The sequence below is a fragment of the Marmota flaviventris genome, chromosome 6, assembly GCF_047511675.1.
Source record: "Marmota flaviventris isolate mMarFla1 chromosome 6, mMarFla1.hap1, whole genome shotgun sequence".
NCBI classification, from domain to species: domain Eukaryota; kingdom Metazoa; phylum Chordata; class Mammalia; order Rodentia; family Sciuridae; genus Marmota; species Marmota flaviventris.
The window spans coordinates 43,455,644-43,478,933 of NC_092503.1; the positions used below are offsets into that span (position 1 = coordinate 43,455,644).

The 23,290-nt window shown below is 34.8% G+C and overlaps 1 protein-coding gene across 1 annotated transcript; it reads left to right on the plus strand.

The window, feature by feature from the left end:
• Nucleotides 1-18,594: 18,594 nt before the first annotated feature.
• Nucleotides 18,595-19,605, plus strand: LOC114079052 (membrane cofactor protein-like). Its single transcript, XM_027920160.2, has one exon. It carries the CDS (start codon nucleotides 18,595-18,597, stop codon nucleotides 19,603-19,605), a length of 1,011 nt encoding a protein of 336 aa, XP_027775961.2.
• The last annotated feature ends 3,685 nt before the right edge of the window (nucleotides 19,606-23,290 follow it).

Below are 23,290 nucleotides of genomic sequence, written 5' to 3' on the forward strand. Positions count from 1 at the left end.
TATTTGGGAGTGTTCCCTTCCTTTCAATTTCATAGACTCATTTGAGAAAGATGGTGTTAGTTTTTCTTTAAAGGTCGGGTAGAACTATGCTGAAAATCTTTCTGGTCATGGAATTTTCTTTTTTGGAAGATGTTTAAATGCTGTTTAAATTTTATTTCTTAATATTGGTCTTTTTGGGGTTTTCTGTATCTTTCTGATTCAATTTGGGTAGGTCAGATGTGTCTAGAAATTGGTTTATGTCTTCCAGATTTTCCAGTTTATCAGAATACAAATTTTCAAAACAGATTCTGACAAACCTCTGGATTTAGAAGGATCCAGGGTGATATCCCCCTTTTCATCTCTGTTTCTATTGATTTGGGTCTTTTTCTTTGTGTTCTTTTGGTTAGTTTGATTAAGAGTTTATCAATCTTATTAATCTTTTCAAAGAATCAACTCTTTATGCATTGATCCTGTGCATTTTTTTAAATTCTCAATGTCATTAATTTTGTCTCTGATCTTAATTATTTCTGGTCTTCTGATTTTGGAATTTGTTTTTCCCCATAAAGACTTGAGATGGAGCATAAGTTGATTTGAGATTTCTCTACTTTTTTTAAGGTAGATGGTCACTGCTCTAAATTTTCCTCTTAGAACTGCTTTCATACTGTCCCAGAGATTAGATATGCTGTATCTCTGTTCTTGTTAATTTTTAAGAATTTCTTCATTTTCTTTCTCATTTATTCTTTGATACATTCTTCATTTAAAAAAGAATGCTCAATCTTCATGTGTTTATGTGGTTTCTATTATTTTTCTTGATCTTGATTTTTAGTTTCATTTTATTTTGATTTTACAGGACATATGGGGATTATATCAAATATTTTTATTTGTTAATAGTTAAATGTGTCCTAGAATATGTTATATTTTGAAAAAAGTTTCATAAGCTGCTAAAAAGAAGATAAATTCACAAGTTTAGGGATGAAATATTCTGTAGATATGTGTTATGTCCTTCTGACTTATAGTTTTATTTAGGTTGGAAATATCTTTATTGGTTTTATGTGATGACAATCTGTCTATCAGTGATAGAGTGTGTTGAAAGTCTGAAATTTCTCAGCATTATTGTGTTGGGTTGTATTTAGGATTTAATTTTCTTTCTTTTTTGTAACAGGGTTCACTGAAATTTGAAACATAAATATTTACTATGATATATCTTCTTGTTGGATTTTTCCCTTTACCAGAATGTAGTGGCTTTTTCTCTTCAGATGAATTTTTTGCTTGAAATCTTTGCCAGATTTGAAAATAGCTACTCTTACTTGTTTTCAGAGTTCATTTACATGAAATATTTATTACTTTCCTTGACTTCCAAGCTGTGGGTGTCTTTGCCTATGAGTATCATGTAAACAACATATATTTGGATCTTGTTTTTTGATCTCTTCTGCTAATCTGTGTCTTTTAATTGGGGAGTTGAGACTATTAACATTTAGTGTTAGTATAAATATGTGTTTTTAATTTCTTCCCATTTTGATTTTTTGATATATTTAATATTGTCTTGAATCTCATTTAGTAGATTACTCTTGTATTGATCTATCTCTGTTGGGGAGCTTTGGGTTTTGTTTTTGATCTCCACTGTGTGCAGCTTATCTTTGAGTATTGTTTGTGGTGCTGGCTTTAATTGATCATTAATTATTTTATCTTCTTTCTGTCATGGAAAATTTTTATTCCCCCCTAGAATTTAAAACTGAACTTTCCTGGGTATAATAACAATTCCTGGTCATTTTTTTTAAGAACTTGAAATATCTCATTCCAGGTGCTCCTTGATTTTAGGGTCTGAACTGAGAAATTAGACATCAGACTTATTGGTTTGACTCTAAATGTGACCTCATGTTACTCTCTTGTAGCTTTTAGGATTCTTTCCTTATTTCTATGTTATGAATTTTTATTATAATGTGTTTGGAGAACTTCTCATTTGATAGGTCTATTTGGTAGTCTGTATGCCTACTGTATGTGGATGTCTATCTTGTTTCTGATATGAAATGTTTCCTGTAACTGTCTCATTGAAAAAGTTTTAATGCTTTTAGCTTGTATTTCAAGTTCTATTCTATCCTAGTTATTCTCAGGCTTATCTTTTGATGCTATGCCAGAGCTCTTGCACATTATGATCATATTATATCACTTTTTTTCCCTTTTATTGCATTCTGTATCTTCAAGTTGATGTAACCTGTCTTCAATGACTGAAGTTCTATTTTCTACAACTTTTTTCCCCTTTATTGCATTCTGTATTCTCAATTTCACGTAACCTATCTTCAAGGACTGAAGTTCTATTTTCTACACAATATAATATGTTAATTTTTTTCAAGTGAATTTTTAATTTGATTTTTATTTCTACAAATTTTGGTTTGTTTCTTTTCAATGTTTCTATTTCTTTATCAAAGTTATCTTTCATCTCCTGTATTTGCCCTCTTAATTCCTTTCTTATATCTTTTTTTTAGTTCATTGAATATTTTAATTATTGATTTTTTATAATCTTTCACTTAAATATCAGTGGGCTCCTTTGTTGGGGGATTGTGAATTTGGGGTGCAGGTTTGCTTGCCTATTTTCTCATGTTTTCAGAGGTATTACACAAGCAAATCAATTGAGATGAATTCTCCATCCTCTTTTTAATGTATGTCATTTTGTGTGTAATTATCTTATTTGTTCTGAGACTTCTCTATATTTTTGATATATGAGTATATTCCAAGAAGTAAGATCTGCAGTCCCTCTCTGATTGTTACTCCTTGGATCATGATTGTTGGTTTGAGGGGTTTTTTTGTCTTGTTTTGTTTTGGTTTGGTTATTTCGGCTCAAGAGGGGCTAGTATGTGTGAGGGGTAAGATTCACTGTTGCTTGGTTAAGGTGTGAATATTTCTCAGCAGCAGAATATCTACTCTGATCTTGAAATATTCCAATCTCTTTCTAGCTAGCCGCTCTTAGAGACAGTGGGATTGAGGAATGGCACTAATGTCAGCAGCAGATGCACAGCCTTAAAACAAATGTCTGGTGTATATTTTGACATCCATAAATCTATCATCATATAGGAATGGTCAGGCATCATTTAGAATTAGTACCAACAAAAAAAAAATCTATAACCTGCATGAGGCATTCAATAATAGGTACAAACTATATAGTCCAGTATATTAATAATCACAAAAACTTGAATGGGAAAGGAATTACATAATCTATATAATTTATATTATTTAGTAGGATTACAGTTTTTTAGCAATATAAAATAGGGTTTAATGCCAGAAAAATTTTGAAAAAGTGGTCAGAGGAGAGATAGGACATAGAGAATAGATGTCAGCAGTAAAAAGAAGGAGAAAATAAGTTAACTGAAAGTCATGAAAGATAGAGAGAGAGAGAGAGAGAGAGAGAGAGAGAGAGAGAGAGAGAGATGAGGTAAACAGGAAAGTTTCATTGTTACTGGTGAAAGAGAGCAAAAGGGGGTGGGGAGGGTTAGGAGGGCCCAGAACCTAGGTATGAACAAACCAGCAAAGGTAAGGTCAAAACTGCTCAAACACTTGTATAATTGTACCCCACCAAAGATAATCTGGATAAATATAATTAAAAGAGATATTACTGTGCAAGTAAAGTTATATGAGCATATGTATGTGTGTGTGTATATTCAAACCTATTCATACAGCAAGAGCATATAGACCGCACACACACACACACACACACACATCATCATCATCATCTTGCATAAAGAAAAAGGTAAATAATAATATAATGCAATGGAATTAAGTTTGAAAAAATAAGGAAAATGTTAAAATTGTAAAAGTAAAAAAAAAATAGGTATATGGAAGAAAAAAGAAAACTATCTTAAGGAGATATAGAGGGTTTGTTTCCACTACAGTGGACAAACATATCCACAGGGATGAATTTTCAGTTTGTATATTTGTTTTTGACTCTGTAATTTTGACCACTGTCTTTGTGTTTATTTCTCATCTACCTGCCAGCTGGATATAGTAGCTCACATATTTCAATCTCCCAGTTTTGGGTGGGGTAGACTGGGGTGCTGATGAATTACAGAATCCTGTAGTGGGGTAATGCAGAGTTCTAGATTGGAATTTCCAGTTGTTGGGATTTGGACATTGGTGAGTTTCAGAACACTGTTTGTGGGTTTCTGAGTTTGGGGCCATTTCCCCTATTAGTGTGGAGCTTCCTGTCTCTGGATTTCAGTGGGCTTCTGGGGTGTCCAGAAAAATCCACTTTTAGGGCATAGGGACTAAACCTCCACAGATTTCACCTTTACCACTATGGATGTGAATTACCAAGTATCTCTCTTAGAATGCAGATGGGCTTATATGGCCACAGCAAGCATCTTCACAATAGTGCCTATGGGGTGCCAGCTATTATGAATTTTTTTTCCTTTGAATGCAGAGCCTGAAGGGCCCAGGTTAAATGTTCTCTGCATCAAACACCCTCTGGGGATTTTTCCTCAACTTCTGGTAACTTCCTTTATGACTTCCCAATCCCCTGAACCTGTTCACTGCTGCATGAGCTCAAGGTGACAGCTTTCAGGGCCTGGGAATGTTTTTCTTACTTGCCAGCATTTTCTGAGCTCAAGGAGGGCTGCCTGCACTCATGGAATGGTTTCACCCCAGCAGGCCACTCTGGGCTTGTGTTCACTGAGACACTAATCCTAAATCTCTAAGGTATTATTTTTTATGCACAAATCACTTTCTACAGCTCTATGAATTTGTTGCTGTACTTCAGTATTATGTGTCAGTGAGGTTTTGTTACATCACAGAGGAGCTATCTTCTTGTATTGTAAGTCTGGTGCTGAGGAACTCCTGGGCTGGGTTTCCTTTCCCTACTTCAACAACTTTTCTCATTTGGGCAGAATATTCTTTAGGGTAAGTTGAACTTGTGTTTCCAGCCCTAGGTCTCTCATATATGTCTCAGAATAAACTTTTTTTTTTTCATTTTCTAAAGCAGAATGATTGTTTTGAATAAAAATATGTGTTTGTATAATATATAGTGTGTTTATGTATATATGTGTGTATATATACATATATATATTATGCTAATGCTTATGCATATAAACATGTATATTACATTATAGGAAAAAAAAACATATATTCCATGTTGTGCATGTTGATGCTTCTAAGGTAGACTGGTCTGAGGAATACCATAAGTCCACTAGGGAACAATATACCTATAGTCAAATGCTTCAAGGAAGTATTAAAGATATTTATTCTGTGTAATCCAAAAACATAAACCAAGACCAGTTTGTTATACATAAGGAGAGGAATTTCAACTTCAAGTTTTTTTTTTCAGTTCTGAAAGTTAGAGCTGACCAATCATTTAAAAAAATGAAAGAGTTGATTTCAAATGGTTTTAGTTATCTCTGCTTCCTAAAATGTGTATAATCCGTGTGTATTATTTTTATAATAAAAAACCCAAAATTTAAAGAAATGCAGTGTTAAAATGGATTGTTACAATGAAATAATATTTCATTCCAGCAGGGATTTACAAGAATAGACTGAAGGCTTCTATCAAAGATGCTTTGATAAAAATGATTCTGTGTGTTAATAAGGTGACTGGACAAACTGGTTTGTCTGCCACTGTCCCTACTTTAGCCCTACCAGTCTTGTATCCTTGGAAATCCTTTGGAAACCGAAATTATATATAAACTTACATATAAGGTTGGACCAGACAGCTAAAAGGAGTAGTCCACACACCAAGGAACTCAACCATGGCCTGTACTCACAGATGAACTGTTAACAAAAATAGCTACTTGGAGTCACTGATGTCGGGAATCATTGCTGTGTGGGTCCTTGCAGGGATGAAGGAATCAGTGAGCACCCCCCTCACTGAGGGTAACTGTCTTTAGACTCCACTGCTGCTTTTATCCAGAAAATTCAATTCAGTTCAGAATTTGTTAGCATCTACTATGAATTCAGTCAAGGCATTCCCTGTTAAGTCCCTCCACTGACTTTTCATTCCCCTTAGTGTATAGTCCAAGGTCATTAATAAGGCATCTAAGAAAGACCCAATAACATCTGCTCCTTGATTCCCTTTCCATTCTTACCTACTGTCACATTGTTTGCAGTAATCCAGTAGCCTTGGTCCTCTTTCTACTCAACTGATATACAGAGCCTTCTATTCCAAGATCCTCAGTGATATTATACCTGCTGGCATCTATTGGCCTACATAGCTCCTACTTTTCCTACAAGTTCCAGTTCTTCTTGGCCTTCTCTCCTGACCACTCCAAACGATGATAAGATTAAGTTTCTCCTTACCTGCTTATCTAATATCCTGTCCCTTCCCTTTTTAATATTTGTTGTAATAGTAATTGTTTTTATATCATATATGTTAATTGTGGTTTTTCTCATTATCAGAAAGTTCCATGAGGGCAGTGATAATTATTCTCTTCTCTTTCTGAGCAGCATGCTGGGATGTTGAATACACATGGTCACTGCTTTAATGTTCTCACACTATATAGTTATTGTGCCTCAACACCACAGGTTATCAGAACTAACTCAAAAAATTCAAGGCATGTGTTCACTTTAGCTATGAAGGAATATATGGTTTAGAATCGGCAATTCTCACTTCTGCTGCCACAAAACAAGAAATCCCAGCCAAAATGTATAAAGTACATTCCCAGTAAGATGTAAGTGTAGCAATATTCAGTACTCTGCTTCTTATGGAAGTGATTTCCAATTGCCAGTAAGGGAACCTCACATCCACTTTAATCATTGTGTTCCCAAAGTCTGGTGCAATGAACTTTAGTAACATTAGGAGGATAACTAATTCATAGATAAAGTGAAAATTGTCTGTCTGTTGCCTCATGAATTCATCATGCTTTATTTGTAACTTAATGTGATAATAGCATAAGCTACTACAATTTAAAAGAAGCATAATTTCAAATACTTTAATTATTAAATTATTAAGATGAACACCAAACACCCTTATTGTGAAACCAATGTAAGAATCCAAATTGACGTCCTCTAAAACCCTATTTATAAGCTTTGAATGTTTACAATTTAATGATTCCAAATGTTTATCGTGTTCCTTGGAATTTTTTTTGCCTTAAACCATTTTTCCATTTTATGCTTTATTAAAAACTCAATAATTGAATTTCAGCAGCCAAGATTGTAAAATACTATATTATAGAGCAGGAATCACTAGAGTATAGAAAGAACTCAAAAAGCTAAACACCAAAAATACAAATAACCCAATCAATAAATGGGCCAAGGACCTGAACAGACTCTTCTCAGAAGATGATGTACAATCAATCAACAAATATATGAAAAAAAATTCATCATCACCAGCAATTAGAGAACTGCAAATCAAAACCCCTCTTAAGATTTCATCTCACTCCAGTCAGAATGGCAGCTATTATGCATACAAACAGTAATAAGTGTTGGTGAGAAGGTGGGGAAAGGGTACACTCATACACTGTTGGTAGGACTACAAATTGGTGAAGCCAATATGGAAAGCAGTATGGAGATTTCTTGGAAAATTTGGAATGGAACCACAATTTGATCCAGCTGTGCCTCTCCTCTTGGTCTATACACTAAGGACCTAAAAACAGCATACTACAGGGACACAGCCACATCAATGTTGATGGCAGTACAATTCATAATAGCTAAACTGTGGAACCAACCTAGATGCCCTTTAGTAGATGAGTGGATAAAAAAATATATGACATATATACACCATGGAATATTACTCAGCAATTAAAGAGAATAAAATCATGGCATTTGCAGGTAAGTGGATGGAGTTAGAGAAGATAATGCTAAGTGAAGTCAGCCAATCCCCAAAATACAAATGCCAAATGTTTTCTTTCATATAAGGAGGCTGATTCATAGTGGGATAGGGAGAGAGGGAGCATGGGAGGAATAGACAAACTCTAAATAGGGCCCATAGGTTGGAGGGGAAGGGAGGGGCATGGGGTAACTAATGATAGTGGAATGTGATGTCCATTACTATTCAAAGTACAAGTATGAAGACACAAATTGGTGTGTATATACTACGTATGCAACCAGAGATATGAAAAATTATGCTCTATATATGTGATAAGAATTATACTGCATTCTGTTGTCATATATAAATAAAAATATTTACATAAAAAAGTTGTTTAAGTCCTATTTGGATAATACTGCCATGTAGAAAAATTTTTGTTATTATTTCACTGTTTTACGTTTCTGGGTTTTTTTAATAATGTGTTTATTAGGTCAAATATGACCAGGGGAAATTCTAATTCTAAGAAAGTCTTTAAAACCACACTTACTTAATAAGATGAAGATTTTAACCTGCGGAATAATATAGTCTCTACCACTCATTTGCATTTTTACTAATAAACTACACACTATACAAAAATTTTGTTCAAAGAAAAACAATATTGGATTACCTAAATAACCCTGAGATAAATATGAATTTATATTCCCTTAACACAGAAATTCAGATTTTTCTTCACTACCACTCTATTAACCAATCTGGATGTTTTCATATAAAAATGTTCTTAAGTCTCCAGCTGCTTATTTGTCATGAGAATAAAAGAGGGAGAGAAGGCTGGGATTTGGCGCTCACTGGTAGAACACTCACCTTGCACCTGCGAGGCCCTGGGTTCGATCCCCAGCACCATATAAAAATAAATAAATAATAAAAAGGTATTGTGAGCAAACAAATCTAAAAAATAAATATATTTTTTAAAAAGGTAGAGAATCTATGACATTAAAATTTTATGAATGAAATAAAATCATTGGAATGTCAATATATTGGATATTTGAGATTTTTGTCTTGGAGTTTCTTGAGAACAAATAGATAGGCCAGTTCTTTTCCACAACCTAGGGGAAGGGCCATTTCAGACAATTAAGTATTGTTCGTGACTCATCCTACATGTAAATCTACCCCAGTAAAAGCTGAAAATTCCAAATTCCTCCCTCCATATTATTCCTAAAATCTAGAAAAGCCCTGACACCTTCCAGATACATACTACCCTCCTAGATATGCCAAGTGAAACTCGAATAAGCGAGAGAGAACAATGTCTTTAACTTTTCTTTGCATGTTACTCTGCCTCTCAACCACCCAAAGTTTGCTTATTCATCCATTTATTCACTTCATCTATCAGGCATTTACTCAGCAAACATTAAGTATCTGCTATTTCTAATACAGACAGCATTGATGATATAGTTTAATACATATTTTAGATATATTTCTTGTTTTGTGCTAGATATTTACATTGGAATGGGTCCACACATAGGAAAAAGAAAATAACAGAGTCACATGACAGGTTTTGGGATGAAACTATTTTAAATGGCCTAAACAAGGCAGAGTATGAGGTTCTTTTAATCACATTTGAAGAATCCGAGGATTTCTTTTGAGTTGTGATAACTTCTACTGGGTTTGAAGAATGAGTGGAAATTAAACAGAGAAAAATCGGGACAGAGTTCTTCTATGAATAGGAATAGTTAATATCTGTAATGTCAAGGAGAAACAAGAGCACACTGCTGTTGGAGACCTTTAAGTATTTGATAAGAGCAATGGAAGCTTGGCATAGAAAGATGGGTGACAAATTCAGTGAGATTACAATGGGCCTGTGTTCCCACCTAAAGTGTCTAAACATTACAATAAAACTATGAAGATCAATGGATGGTTTTAAGAAAGGGGCAGACCTATCCTCATTAACAGAAAGATTACTCTGACAGCAATATGGAATTGGACTGGAAAAGCTCCATGTAAAGATTAGGAGACCAGTTAAGACAGTTAATTCTGCAGTAATCCCGGCAAAATAGCAATAGAAGCAGCTAACATTTATGGAGCATACATATGTGCTAGCTTCTGTACTTAGTGCTTTATGTGCATTTGTTCAATCAATCACTACCACCCTACATGAATTTATGCATTGTTCTTATTTTATTGTTAAAATGAGTCTCCTTAGTATAAGAAAGAAAAGTGAGCAACTGCCATTAGTAAACAGTTGAGCTGGGATTTGGGCTTACATCTGGTTAGCCTGGAATTTGATCACCATGCTCTAGGAATTAATTAGTGCTTCACCTTGAAGAGTGATAGGGGAAAGAAATACACATAAGAGATCTTGATGTATTAGGGTTTTTTGTTTGTTGGTTGACATGCTGGGGTTTGAACCCAGGGTTTCCCAAATACTAGGTAGATGCTCTATCACTGAGCTAAAAACCCCCATCCCCATATTAGACACTTCAGTGTAGCTTAAAAATTGTATCCCTAGAAGGATTCAACATATAGTGAGCATTATTCAACATTACAGTGAAATAGACTAATTAGAAGTCTATTTACATGGAACATTTAGGAGATTCCTTAAAAAACACTTCATACTAGAAATACATAAAGTCAAAATGCAACTTTGTGTCAAGACTAACAAACTCAACATAGTAAGTACAAACTCAAGAAAAAAAAAAGTATTGATTGGTTGGGAAACCACTAGGTGTCTATTAGTCAAACTTTCCTCTGGTCTATCCGTAAGGACACATAGAGAAGCAATACATCTTCCTCTTCTTGTTCATATGACAGCTGCCAGATATTCACCCTCTGGCCCCAGTTCATCAGTGTGAGCAAAAGAACAGGTGAGAAAGAAAGTGGTACAGATCCATGAGGACCACGCTGGTCATGAAGGCTTGTGGGAGATTGCCGGAAGATTGTCATTGTCAGAACTAAAAAACTATTCCCAAAATAAAGGTACATAATTTGGGATATTCCCACGTACTAATTTTAACAAATTAACAGCAAATCTACAAAATAACTACTACAGACTGTAATGTCACCCCTGTTACAGGTAGCAAGTATGATTGTGAAGAGAAGAATTCCATAATAGAGGCTTTGAAAAACAACCCATCTGATCTCCAAGGAAATTCTAGCATTGATGGTGCATAAGGGAATTAAAATAGAATGAATGGTGCATTGCCCTAAGCTTCTACATCTTACCATATGCACAAGATGTACAACATATATAACATCTTCTACACATGTAGGGACTTCAAGTAGGATCCCAGAAGGAAGTACAGGTCTCACTGTTGAGTATGACAGGAATAAATGATGGAAACTAAGACTCTCACCTCTAGAAATAATCTGTCACAACCAATTGTGGGAGGAATGGGAGGCAATACCAGGGCACTGATTTTGTTCTACAGCCCCAGTGAAGAAAGATATGGAGTTGCATCCACAACTCATCCTTGCATCTGACACAGAGCCCCCAAAAGAAATGTCCTAGTGACCCAAGTCAAGACTTTTCACATCCTTCTCATTCCAAGTTGCAATTACAACATACTGGACTAAAAAAAATTCCAAATATTTACTGGAAAATTAAAGTAACCAGTTAACATTACACCTTGGTTCTGCTTGTCTTATGATTCAGCTCTATCTGGACTTGTCTGAGAATTAGACTCACAAGCCTGCAAAGGGTCCAACTAAATGAATGATCAGACAATATTTTGATAGGTATAATAATCTAGGAGATTTCACTTATACAAAAATCACCAAACTTGTAAAGATAATAATGGACTGCAACAGTAGCATAAGAGATAAAAGAACTGGCAATTATGATACAGCCAGTGACCTGGAAATCACGTATTAACATACTTATTATACTTCCTTTTGACTTTCCACTGTTTTAGTGCAAATAACATGAACAACGGAATTAGTAAACTTTTTAAGGAAGTGGTAGTAGTTTGGGGATTTACTGTTAATGTCAGAAGCAATCAAAGATTGCTTTCACAATGCATTCACAACTCCTAAGGCATTAGGGAAGCAAATACAATATTTTGAGCAGAGTAGAGAAATAAGAAAAGAAGCATTAAAGAGAACGGAAAGGACAGTTTCACATTATCCATATCACCCCTCTCTTAAACCTGAGAAACACAGATCAGACATTCCCTCTTTGTGGAGAAAGGAGTCTGGAGTGAGCACTAAACTTTCAATATACCCCAGCCCTACCCCAGGGTTATAGTAGGATTCCCCTTCCTGGTGCAAATACAGCCCCAAATTTCCTGCTGACGTCCAGAGACATAGCCTCAGGTATATTCTGGCACCATCCTGAGCCCAGAAGCCCCACACTCCAGACTAGGTCACTGAAAACAGACTAAAAGCTTGCCCCAATATCAGGCCAAGCCCACAGCCCTAGATTTTAAGCCAACCACAACATGAAGCCATCTTCCATGGATCCTACCCCTGGCCCACCTCTGTAGACCCACGCTCTATACTCACTCCTTTGGACACAGGTGCCAGGACCATGCTAGTAAAAATGAGAATCAGAATGGCTCCTTCAGATTCAGGACCATGTTCAACCCCACAGGTGTTCCCTTGCCCACACCAGCACAAGACCAGCACCCACAGATTGATATGAAGGCCCACCACAGTGCCAGATGGGTCCATGTGAACTCAGTATACTGGTATGCCACTCTATACCCTGGGAAATAATGAATAAACTCCTTAACACATAGGACCTTCCTAGATTGGATTTTGAAGCCATAGAAACGTTAAGCAAATCTACAGCAAGCAGGGAGATTGAATCAGATTTTAAAAGTCTGCCATCAAAGAAAAGCCAAGGAGTAGACGGCTTCACTGATGTATTCTATCAAATATATATTTTTAAAAACCTATTTTAACTGATACATAAATACATAAAATTATACATATTAATACAGTACCAAGTACCATATGTATATGTATAGAAACACTGAATAAAATTTAAGTAAGGTTTAAAAAGTCTAATATTTGTGATTTCTTCATGGGGAAAACATTTAAAATCCTTTTTTGAAGCTTTTGAAATTGTACATTTTTTTGTTTTCTATTATCACCCTATTTTTCAATAGCACACAAAAACTCCATATTCCTATCTAACCATAAGTTAGCATCCATCAAATTTTCATCAGCACTTCAAAGTTCTAATAACCACAGTCTGCTCTTGAATTCATTGAGACCATTTTCTTTTTTTTTTTTAATTCCTCATATCAATGACATCATGAAGTACTTGTCTTTCTGTGTCTGGCTTCTTTCTTTTTTCAGGGTAAGGGAAAAGGAGTTGAAGATCCAACCCAGGACCCTGTATACACTATGCATGCATTCTGAGACATGCCCCCACCTCTGGCTTATTTTACTTATAATATGGTCTCCAGTTCCATCCATGTTGTCAAACACAACAACATTTGTCATTCGTTGCTGAATGATATTCCATTGTATATGTGTACCACGTTTTCTTTGTTTATTTATCAGTTAAATGACATTGTTTCCACATTTTGACTATTGTGAATAGTGCCACAAGGAAGGGAATCTGTGTTTATTTGATGTACTTTTTTGCTTCCCTTTGATATATATTCAGTATTGGGTTTATTGGATCATACAGTAGTTCTATTTTCAAATTTTTGAATGAACACCATACTATTTTCTTAATAACTATCCTAATGTACAGTCTCACCAACAATGTACAAGGTTCTCCTTTTCTGTAGATCCTCACTATCTGGTTTTTCTGGGTTTTCTTTTGAGAATTTTTTTAGTTGTAGGTGGATATAATACCTTTGCTTTGTTTATTTATGTGTGGTGCTGAGGATCGAACCCAGGGCCTCAGACATGCCAGATGAGCACTCTACCACTGAACCACAACCCCAGCCCTCTTCTGGGTCTTTTTCATAAGAGCTGTTCTTACTAGAGTGTGGCAGTATCCTATTGTGGTTTTGATTTATATTTATCTGATAATTAGCAATGAGCATTTTTTCATCTTGCTGTTATCCATTTGCATTTCTAATTTTGAGGAATGTCTACTTAGATCTATTGCCCATTTTTTAAATTGAGTTATTTATTATTTTGCTATTGACTTTGTGTACTTCCTTGTATATTCTGTACATAAAGACTTATGAGACATAGAGTTTGAAAATCCTTTCTTCCATTCATTTTTTTGTCTCTGCACTCTTGATTGTTTCTTTGTGGTGCAGAAACTTTTTAGTTTGAAACTATTCTATTTGTCTATTTTTGCTCTTGTGCCTTTATGATCTTGTCCAAAACAATTCTTACTGATTTTGAAGTCCTGAGCATTTTAGAAAAATAAGAATAAATCAAGCCTAAAATTTGTAGGAGAAATAATAAAGATCATAGCAGAAATAAATGAAATGGAGAGAAAGAAAACAATACAAAAAATTGATGAAACAAAGACCTGGTTCTTTTTTTTACCTTGATTAAGAAATAGGGAGAGGAGACACAATTTTTAAAAAAATCAGATGTGAAATGGGAGATATTACAACTGACACCACAGAATGGAGAATAACTTTTGAAATTATTACAAACAACAATATGTCAACAAATTTCATAACTAAAAAAAAGTATAAATTCCTAGACACATACAGATTACCAAGACTGAATCAGAAAGGAGGAAATAGATGAATAACAAGTAACAATATTAAATAAATAATTAAAATCCTCCTACCAATGCATAAATAAAAGTGCTGGACCAAATGATTTCACTGCTGAATTACAGCACACACTCAAAACAGAACTAATACCATTTCACCTTAAATTATTTTTTTAAAATAATAATAGGAAAAATTGTTCTAAAGAATTTATATTAGACCAGGTTTACTCTAGTAAAACTAGAACCAGATAAGGTAAAACAAAGAAAACTGCTGGTCAATATCTTTGATAAAGGTGGATGCCAAATATGTATGTTGAGGAACAACACACTAGCAAACCAAATCCAACAGTGTATTTAAAAAATTATGAACCATGATCCAGGAGATTCATCCCAGGGTTTCAAAAAAGGTTCAATCTATGCAATGAAAGAAAATTATATGATCATCTCAATAGATAAAGAAAAGTCATTCAATAAGATTCAATATCTTATCCTTATAAAACTGCTAAAAATATTAGGTATAGATGAAATATATCTCAACATATAAAGGCCATTTGTAATAATCCAGTAGCTAACATTACGCTGAAAGGCAAAAAGTTAAAAACTTTCTCAGTAAAATCTAGAATAAGACAAAGAAGATCACTTTCACCACTTTTATTAAATGTAATTCTGAAAGTTCAAACAAGAGAACTCAGTCAAGAGAAAGAAATAAGGGGCTTCCTATTGGATATAAGATAATGTAAAGATGACATGATCTTATATGTAAAATACTCTAATGATTCCATCATAAAACTGGTAGAACTAATAAATGGACTCAGGATGCAAAATCAACATACCTAAATCTGTGGTGTTTTTATACATTAACTACATGCTAACTATGTGAAAGAGAAATAAAGAAAATACTCCATTTACAACAACAAAAATATATGTAAGGATAAGCTTAACAAAGGAGGTGAAACACATGAACATAAAAAAATATAAAATATCAATTTAAGTAGAAACAAACAGGTAGATAGATAGTCCATGTTCATAGATTAGAATAATTTATATTCTATCTAAAACAATCTATAGACTTAATATCAATGACATTTTGGGATACGATTGCAAAAAACACAGGCAGCAAAAAGCAAAAACAGACAAAAATGATTGCATCAAACTAAAATTCTTCTGAATGGAGAAAAAGAAAAAGCAATAGAGTGAAAGATAACCTATGTGATGGGAGAAAGTATTTGAAAATATGCATCTTTAATAAATAATAATATTATATAAGATAGATATCAATAAAACTAATACAAAAATGAGTGAAAAAATATGAACAAACATTACTCAAAAGATGATACTCAAATAAATGGCCATCCTATATTTTAAAAACTTCTCACTGGGAATAATCATAAGGAAAATAAAAATCAAAACCATAATGAGATATCACCTCACACCTGTAAAATAGCTTATTATTAAAAAATACATGAACATTAACAAATGTTTTGCAGAGAAGTAGGTGAAAGAAAAAATTGCACTTTGTTGCAATATTTTAAACTTGTAAAGCCACTTTGAAAACAGCATGGAACTTCTTTTTAAAAATTTAAATTTAAAAATAGAACTATCATATGATTCAATAAACCTGCCTTTCAGTGACCATGGATAGATAAAGAAAATGTGAGGAAAAAAATATATATATAGTCATATATGTAATGTATATGTATATCATGTATCACACACAGATATAAAGAAAATTATTTCATTTGAACCAACATAGGTAAGCCTAAAGATTATTATGCTAAGTGAAGTAAGCCAGACATAGAATATATGTGCAGTCTGAAAAATTAAATCTGTAGAGAATAAAATGGAGTTTATGGGGACTGAAAGTGAGGGAAATCAGAATATATTGACCAAATGGTACAAAGTTTGCAGGATGATCAGTTCTGGGAATCTAACCTGAAGCATGCTGACTATAGATAATAATAGTATATTATGTATTCACAGTTTGAAGTGGGAAAATGCCAAGTATTTCTATCATAAAAATAATAATAAGAGACGAGAGAAAACTTTATTAGATTGTGGTAATCATTTCATGGTGGATATTGAAACATACAATGTAAATATATATATATATTTTTTGTAAATTATACTTCCCTAAAATTGGGAGTGGAGATGAGAGAAGCTAATAACAGACATTAAAAGTGTGACAAATTCTTGAATGAGACACTAAATGACAATACCAGCAAACCTTTAAGAAAGACTTTGAGAGAAAATGAAATTTCCAAAGTTTAGATTAGTTGAGTCAAAACTTATCGTGTACTCTTAAACCTATTGTGTAGATTTGGGAAAAGATTTTATTCAGGCAGGAGAGAATTAAAGACTGATTAGATATAAAAAATAAGTGGCAATGAATTGTTCCAATTGACTACAAGTTTTCATTCAGACTTTGGGTAGATGGTGATATAAGTCAGCCAGACAAAACGTGTAACAGAAGAAAGATATTTAGTGTAGAATAAAGGGATGTGATTGGTTTGGCACATGATGATCTCAGCTTTTAACTTAAGCTGTATGTAAGTGAAAAAATGTTCATTAAATTTCTTAATCTATTCAAATAGGAAAAAATGCTAATCAGATTTGGAAATATGTATTGGGTGAATCTAAAGAGAGGTGGAAAACATTTTGTGCGTTGAGGTGAAACTGCTTGGTGAAGAACTGTAAACTACATTGCCCTTCCTTCCATCTTTCATTCCTTCCTTTGTTCCTCCCTTCTTCCCTTCCATCCTTTTAATTCTTTTTTTTTAAAGAAGAGAGGAGAGAGAGAGAGAATTTTTTAATATTTATTTTTCAGTTCTCTGTGGACACAGCATCTTTATTTTATTTATTTTTATGTGGTGCTGAGGATCGAACACGTTACCACTTGAGCCACATCCCCAGCCCTGAATTCTTAACTAATAAGATACAAAAAAAGAACACAGGAAAGGTCAGAAATATTTCTAGTAAATATTACAAGTAAAATGAGAAAGAAATGGAAAAGGAAAGGAATGCTTGAATTTGGAGTGGAAAGAAAGGAATTTTCTAAACTATAGAGGGCCAAAACACAGTCAATTAGGTCACTCTCAGAGTGAAGCTGCTACAGTAGCACATTTTCTTCCACAGTTAAATCTTTTTTAGCTTCATTATCCTTTCTTTCCAAGGAAAAATAGATCTTTCAGCTGATCCTCAATGCAGAATGTCCCCCATGGTTTGTTGTTTAGAGAACTATGACATAGAGATTGGTAAATGCTTTGGAAGTATAGCTTATCTTTGGTACCTGCATACCTTATGACCTCTAGAGAGGAAAAAAAACAGAGAAACAATCACAAATAAATTGCACATATTCACAAGAAAAATATACTGAAATGGAGACTTGATAAAGCCAGTGTAGCAGTTGCTGCTGATGCCCTATATCTTATCGCTCAACCTACTTGAGATCTCTGGTAGTAGAAATAAACAATCTTCAGTCACTGACAAATTTACACCTAAAGTGTCCCATCTCTCTTCTTATTGTCCTGTTCAGAGGCATTTCTTGGAGGCATGGTGGAATTAATAAACCCACCATATATAAGAAAGTCTTTGAGAGATAATGGAATTTCCCACAAGTAGAGAAGATACTAATAAGTACATCAATGCCTTGGGTACTAATCTCTGTAGGCTAATTCTGAGCATGTTGCACATAGTTTCTTACAGAGTCCATTGTGAGATTCAGCCTCCTTTTGCCTACAGGGGTAACTCCCATATTAAAACATCTTTTATTATTGGCTTTGCTTCTTTACCCATGTCGTTTCTCCAAGTTTCTCACTTGGGCATTCAAAATGCACTACTTTCAAACACAGAGTTGCCTTGGAGTTTCTTCTGGGGCAAACCTACATTGAAAAACCTAGTAAACCAATATCTGAGAATCTTTCTTTATCAGTTAGAAATATTGGGCCAGGAAAGCCTTATAAACAAAGATTGAGTCCTGTGGTTTTAGTTAAGTGACACAAACCTCCCTGAACCTATCAGTGAGGTTACCTTAACATTGAGACCTCAATTCCAATACTGACATTCTGACCAGGAGAGCACCTCTAAAACACTTTTTTGTGACTTTCCTGGGTGTGTCCGGACCACACCCACTCACATATAACTTTTGACACTTCCTGAGTTTGGGATTGTTGCATTTGGTCACTAGACTCTGGAGGGACTCTGAAAACCTGCTCAGCTGGTTCTCGGTTTCTTCCTCATCTAAGGAAAAATAAGGAGATCCATGATGTGCGCTGGACCCACCCAACACCGCGGGAGCCTCTTTCCATTCCAGTGCTTCCTTCTGGCGGCCTTGGTGTTCTTGCTGTCTGCTACATCCTCTGAAGCCTGTGGTGAGCCACCAACATTTGAAACAATGCAGCTCACTGGCCAATCTAAACCCCTTTATGAGGTGGGCGAGCAAGTACATTACGAATGTAAACCTGGATATGAGCAGCACCCTTCTTTCGCCACTTCTACTACTTGTGGTGCGGATGGCACATGGTCCTCTCTTTCAAATTATGCTTGTTCTAAAAAATCATGTCAAGTTCACCCGAATCCTATTCATGGCAAAGTAGTCGTTCCTAATGGAAGCGTGGAGCTTGATTCAAAAGTTGAATTTGTTTGTAATGAGGGATTTTACTTAGTTGGTACGAAAGTTCTACAATGTCAGCTTCAAGGATCGAATATGAGTTGGAGCGGGGATCCCCCACGATGCGAAAAGATTTTGTGTAAAGCGCCTCCACAAATAAAAAATGGAAGATACGTCCCAGCAGACAAGAATGAATATGAATTTTCTAAAGTAATATCTTATAGTTGCGATAACCATTTTGAAGGAGACAATCTTACACTTGTTGGAGCGAGCCTTCTTCGTTGTACTGAGAACGGAAACTGGAGTGGTGACGCTCCTCAGTGTAAAGTGGTCAAATGCTCACAACCAAACGTTCCAAATGGGAGACAGATATCAGAAATGGCAGAAGAATATGGCTACAATGCAATGGTTAAGTTTGAATGTATGAAGGGTTTTTCCCTTCATGGAAGCCCAGTGGTTGTCTGTGGTGGTGATAGTGCTTGGGAGCCCCCAGTTCCATCATGTTCTTTAATAATACCTGTTTTCAGTAGAATCAGATATCCTACCATGGCAAAACCTCGAATTGCTTCAGGAATACCTCGTCAAAATGAAGGATCACTTACTTGTAAGGCTTTGGATGAATGGATCCTTGCTTTGACTTTTATAACTCTGTTGGAGTTACAGTAATGGACATCTGAGGATACAAATGTCATCAAAGCAGGAAGAAAAGGAAAACAGAGCCAACCATCCCAACAGAACTATGGTTTCCACAAACTGGGTTTCAAGTTTTTTTGAATTCTATTAAAATCCTCAGCTCTGAAATAGTTATTCTCTAGTTTGAGGCTCATAAATGCAATGATCACGTCAAAACTAACATTTTCTTGTGGCTTAAATATACTCATCATACTTTAAAGCTTCTTGTATGTCAAGGTATGGAATATATTGCCTGTTTTCCCTTAAATAACACTTGCATTTATAGAGCAAGTCAGTGTTCTTGGGAGCATTCAGATAGGGATATTTCCTATTTTATAAAATCTGAAAATGAAATTACATTTCATGGGTAAAGAAAGTGATTTTGACTTTTTTTAATCAAAGATTAATACAAACTTTTAAGATTACTTTCAATAACTAAAATGTATTATATACAGGGTTCTTTGTAAAAACAAACACCTTATGAATATGAATACACTGAGTCTTTATCCATTAAAAATATGAACTCTGATATTTGAAAATATGGAAAAGTTGACCTCATTGACTATTATTAGAAACTTCTCTGAATGTTAATAGAGTAAAATTCTATTTTTTGTAAATACCTCCAATCCACCATATATCTGTGTGCAAAGAAGTGTATATACGTATACACTTGCACATGATGAACACAAAAAATACACATATACATGTATATACAAATATGCATGCATACACGTACATACAGGCATGCAAATACAAATACACACAATCTATACAACTTGATTTTGAAGTTTTTCCTCTTGGAGTGATGTTTCCATCACAGTTTTCTTTCCTGCATGAGGTTCCATGAAATCCAAAAATAAAGGATATATATATATATATATATATATATATATATATATATATATATATATATATATATACTTAAAATTAAGGATATTACCTGTCTTAAAACTCCAACCATATCCCAAATTTTTGGCGGAGTTAATATTAAAATGAGGGAAAAAGAAAGAGAAAGAAAGAAAGATTCAGTGATAGAGAAAATTCTTTTCTATAGTGAAGATAAAAAACATATCAGAGGCCTCAAATATGAAAAGTTTTCTGTTTTATGGATCCTTAAAATGTATTTAATATTATGTCTTCAAAGAGTTTATAGAGTCAATTGAAATACTCCTTGTCATTTTAACTTAAAAAATAAACAAATTATAAATTACAGGATAATTACAACTATCTTAAATAAAAACCTAGAAAAAAAAATTAACAGTAATTTCTGAAAATCTCTGAGTTATATGCTATAGAAATAGTATTCATTTTATTTATTTTTTTTTAATTTTTTATTGTTGGCTGTTCAAAACATTACATAGTTCTTGATATATCATATTTCACAATTTGATTCAAGTGGGTTATGAGCTCCCATTTTTACCCCATATACAGATTGCAGAATCACATCAGTTACACATCCATTGATTTACATATTGCCATATTCGTGTCTGTTGTGTTCTGCTGCCTTTCCTATCCTCTACTATCCCCCCTCCCCTCCCCTCCCCTCCCCTCTTCTCTCTCTGCCCCCTCTACTGACATTCGTTTGTCCCCCTTGTATTATTTTTCCCCTTCCCCTCACTTCCTCTTGTATGTACTTTTGTATAACTCTGAGGGTCTCCTTCCATTTCCATGCAATTTCCCTTCTCTCTCCCTTTCCCTCCCACCCCTCATCCCTGTTTAATGTTAATCTTCTTCTCATGCTCTTCGACCCTACTCTGTTCTTAGTTACTCTCCTTATATCAAAGAAGACATTTGGCATTTGTTTTTTAGGGATTGGCTAGCTTCACTTAGCATAATCTGCTCTAATGCCATCCATTTCCCTGTAAATTCTATGATTTTGTCATTTTTTAATGCAGAGTAATACTCCATTGTGTATAAGTGCCACATTTTTTTTATCCATTCATCCATTGAAGGGCATCTAGGTTGGTTCCACAGTCTAGCTATTGTGAATTGTGCTGCTATGAACATCGATGTAGCAGTGTCCCTGTAGCATGCTCTTTTTAGGTCTTTAGGGAATAGACCGAGAAGGGGAATAGCTGGGTCAAATGGTGGCTCCATTCCCAGCTTTCCAAGAAATCTCCATACTGCTTTCCAAATTGGCTGCACCAATTTGCAGTCCCACCAGCAATGTACAAGTGTACCCTTTTCCCCACATCCTCGCCAGCACTTGTTGTTGTTTGACTTCATAATGGCTGCCAATCTGACTGGAGTGAGATGGTATCTTAGGGTGGTTTTGATTTGCATTTCTCTGACTGCTAGAGATGGTGAGCATTTTTTCATGTACTTGTTGATTGATTGTATGTCCTCCTCTGAGAAGTGTCTGTTCAGGTCCTTGGCCCATTTGTTGATTGGGTTGTTTGTTCTCTTATTGTCTAATTTTTTGAGTTCTTTGTATACTCTGGATATTAGGGCTCTATCTGAAGTGTGAGGAGTAAAGATTTGTTCCCAGGATGTAGGCTCTCTATTTACCTCTCTTATTGTATCTTTTGCTGAGAAAAAACTTTTTAGTTTGAGTAAGTCCCATTTGTTGATTCTAGTTATTAACTTTTGTGCTATGGGTGTCCTATTGAGGAATTTGGAGCCCGACCCCACAGTATGTAGATCGTAGCCAACTTTTTCTTCTATCAGACGGCGTGTCTCTGATTTGATATCAAGCTCCTTGATCCATTTTGAATTAACTTTTGTGCATGGCGAGAGAAAGGGATTCAGTTTCATTTTGTTGCATATGGATTTCCAGTTTTCCCAGCACCATTTGTTGGAGATGCTATCCTTCCTCCATTGCATGCTTTTAGCCCCTTTATCAAATATAAGGTAGTTGTAGTTTTGTGGATTGGTTTCTGTGTCCTCTATTCTGTACCATTGGTCCACCCGCCTGTTTTGGTACCAGTACCATGCTGTTTTTGTTACTATTGCTCTGTAGTATAGTTTGAAGTCTGGTATCGCTATACCGCCAGATTCACACTTCCTGCTTAGCATTGTTTTTGCTATTCTGGGTCTTTTATTTTTCCATATGAATTTCATGATTGCTTTCTCTATTTCTACAAGAAATGCCGTTGGGATTTTGATTGGCATTGCATTAAACCTATAGAGAACTTTTGGTAATATCGCCATTTTGATGATGTTAGTTCTGCCTATCCATGAACAGGGTATATTTTTCCATCTTCTAAGATCTTCTTCTATTTCTCTCTTTAGGGTTCTGTAGTTTTCATTGTATAAGTCTTTCACCTCTTTTGTTAGGTTGATTCCCAAGTATTTTATTTTTTTTGAAGATATTGTGAATGGAGTGGTTGTCCTCATTTCCATTTCAGAGGATTTGTCGCTGATATACAGGAATGCCTTTGATTTATGCGTGTTGATTTTATATCCTGCCACTTTGCTGAATTCATTTATTAGCTCTAATAGTTTCTTTGTAGACCCTTTTGGGTCTGCTAGGTATAGAATCATGTCATCCGCAAATAGTGATAATTTAAGTTCTTCTTTTCCTATTTTGATGCCTTTAATTTCTTTCGTCTGTCTAATTGCTCTGGCCAGTGTTTCGAGAACTATGTTGAACAGAAATGGTGAGAGAGGGCATCCCTGTCTTGTTCCAGATTTTAGAGGGAATGCCTTCAATTTTTCTCCATTCAGAATGATGCTAGCC

Excerpts from the sequence above, each read along its gene's own strand:
- LOC114079052 (XM_027920160.2), top strand. The coding sequence starts at position 18,595 with ATGTGCGCTGGACCCACCCAACACCGCGGGAGCCTCTTTCCATTCCAG.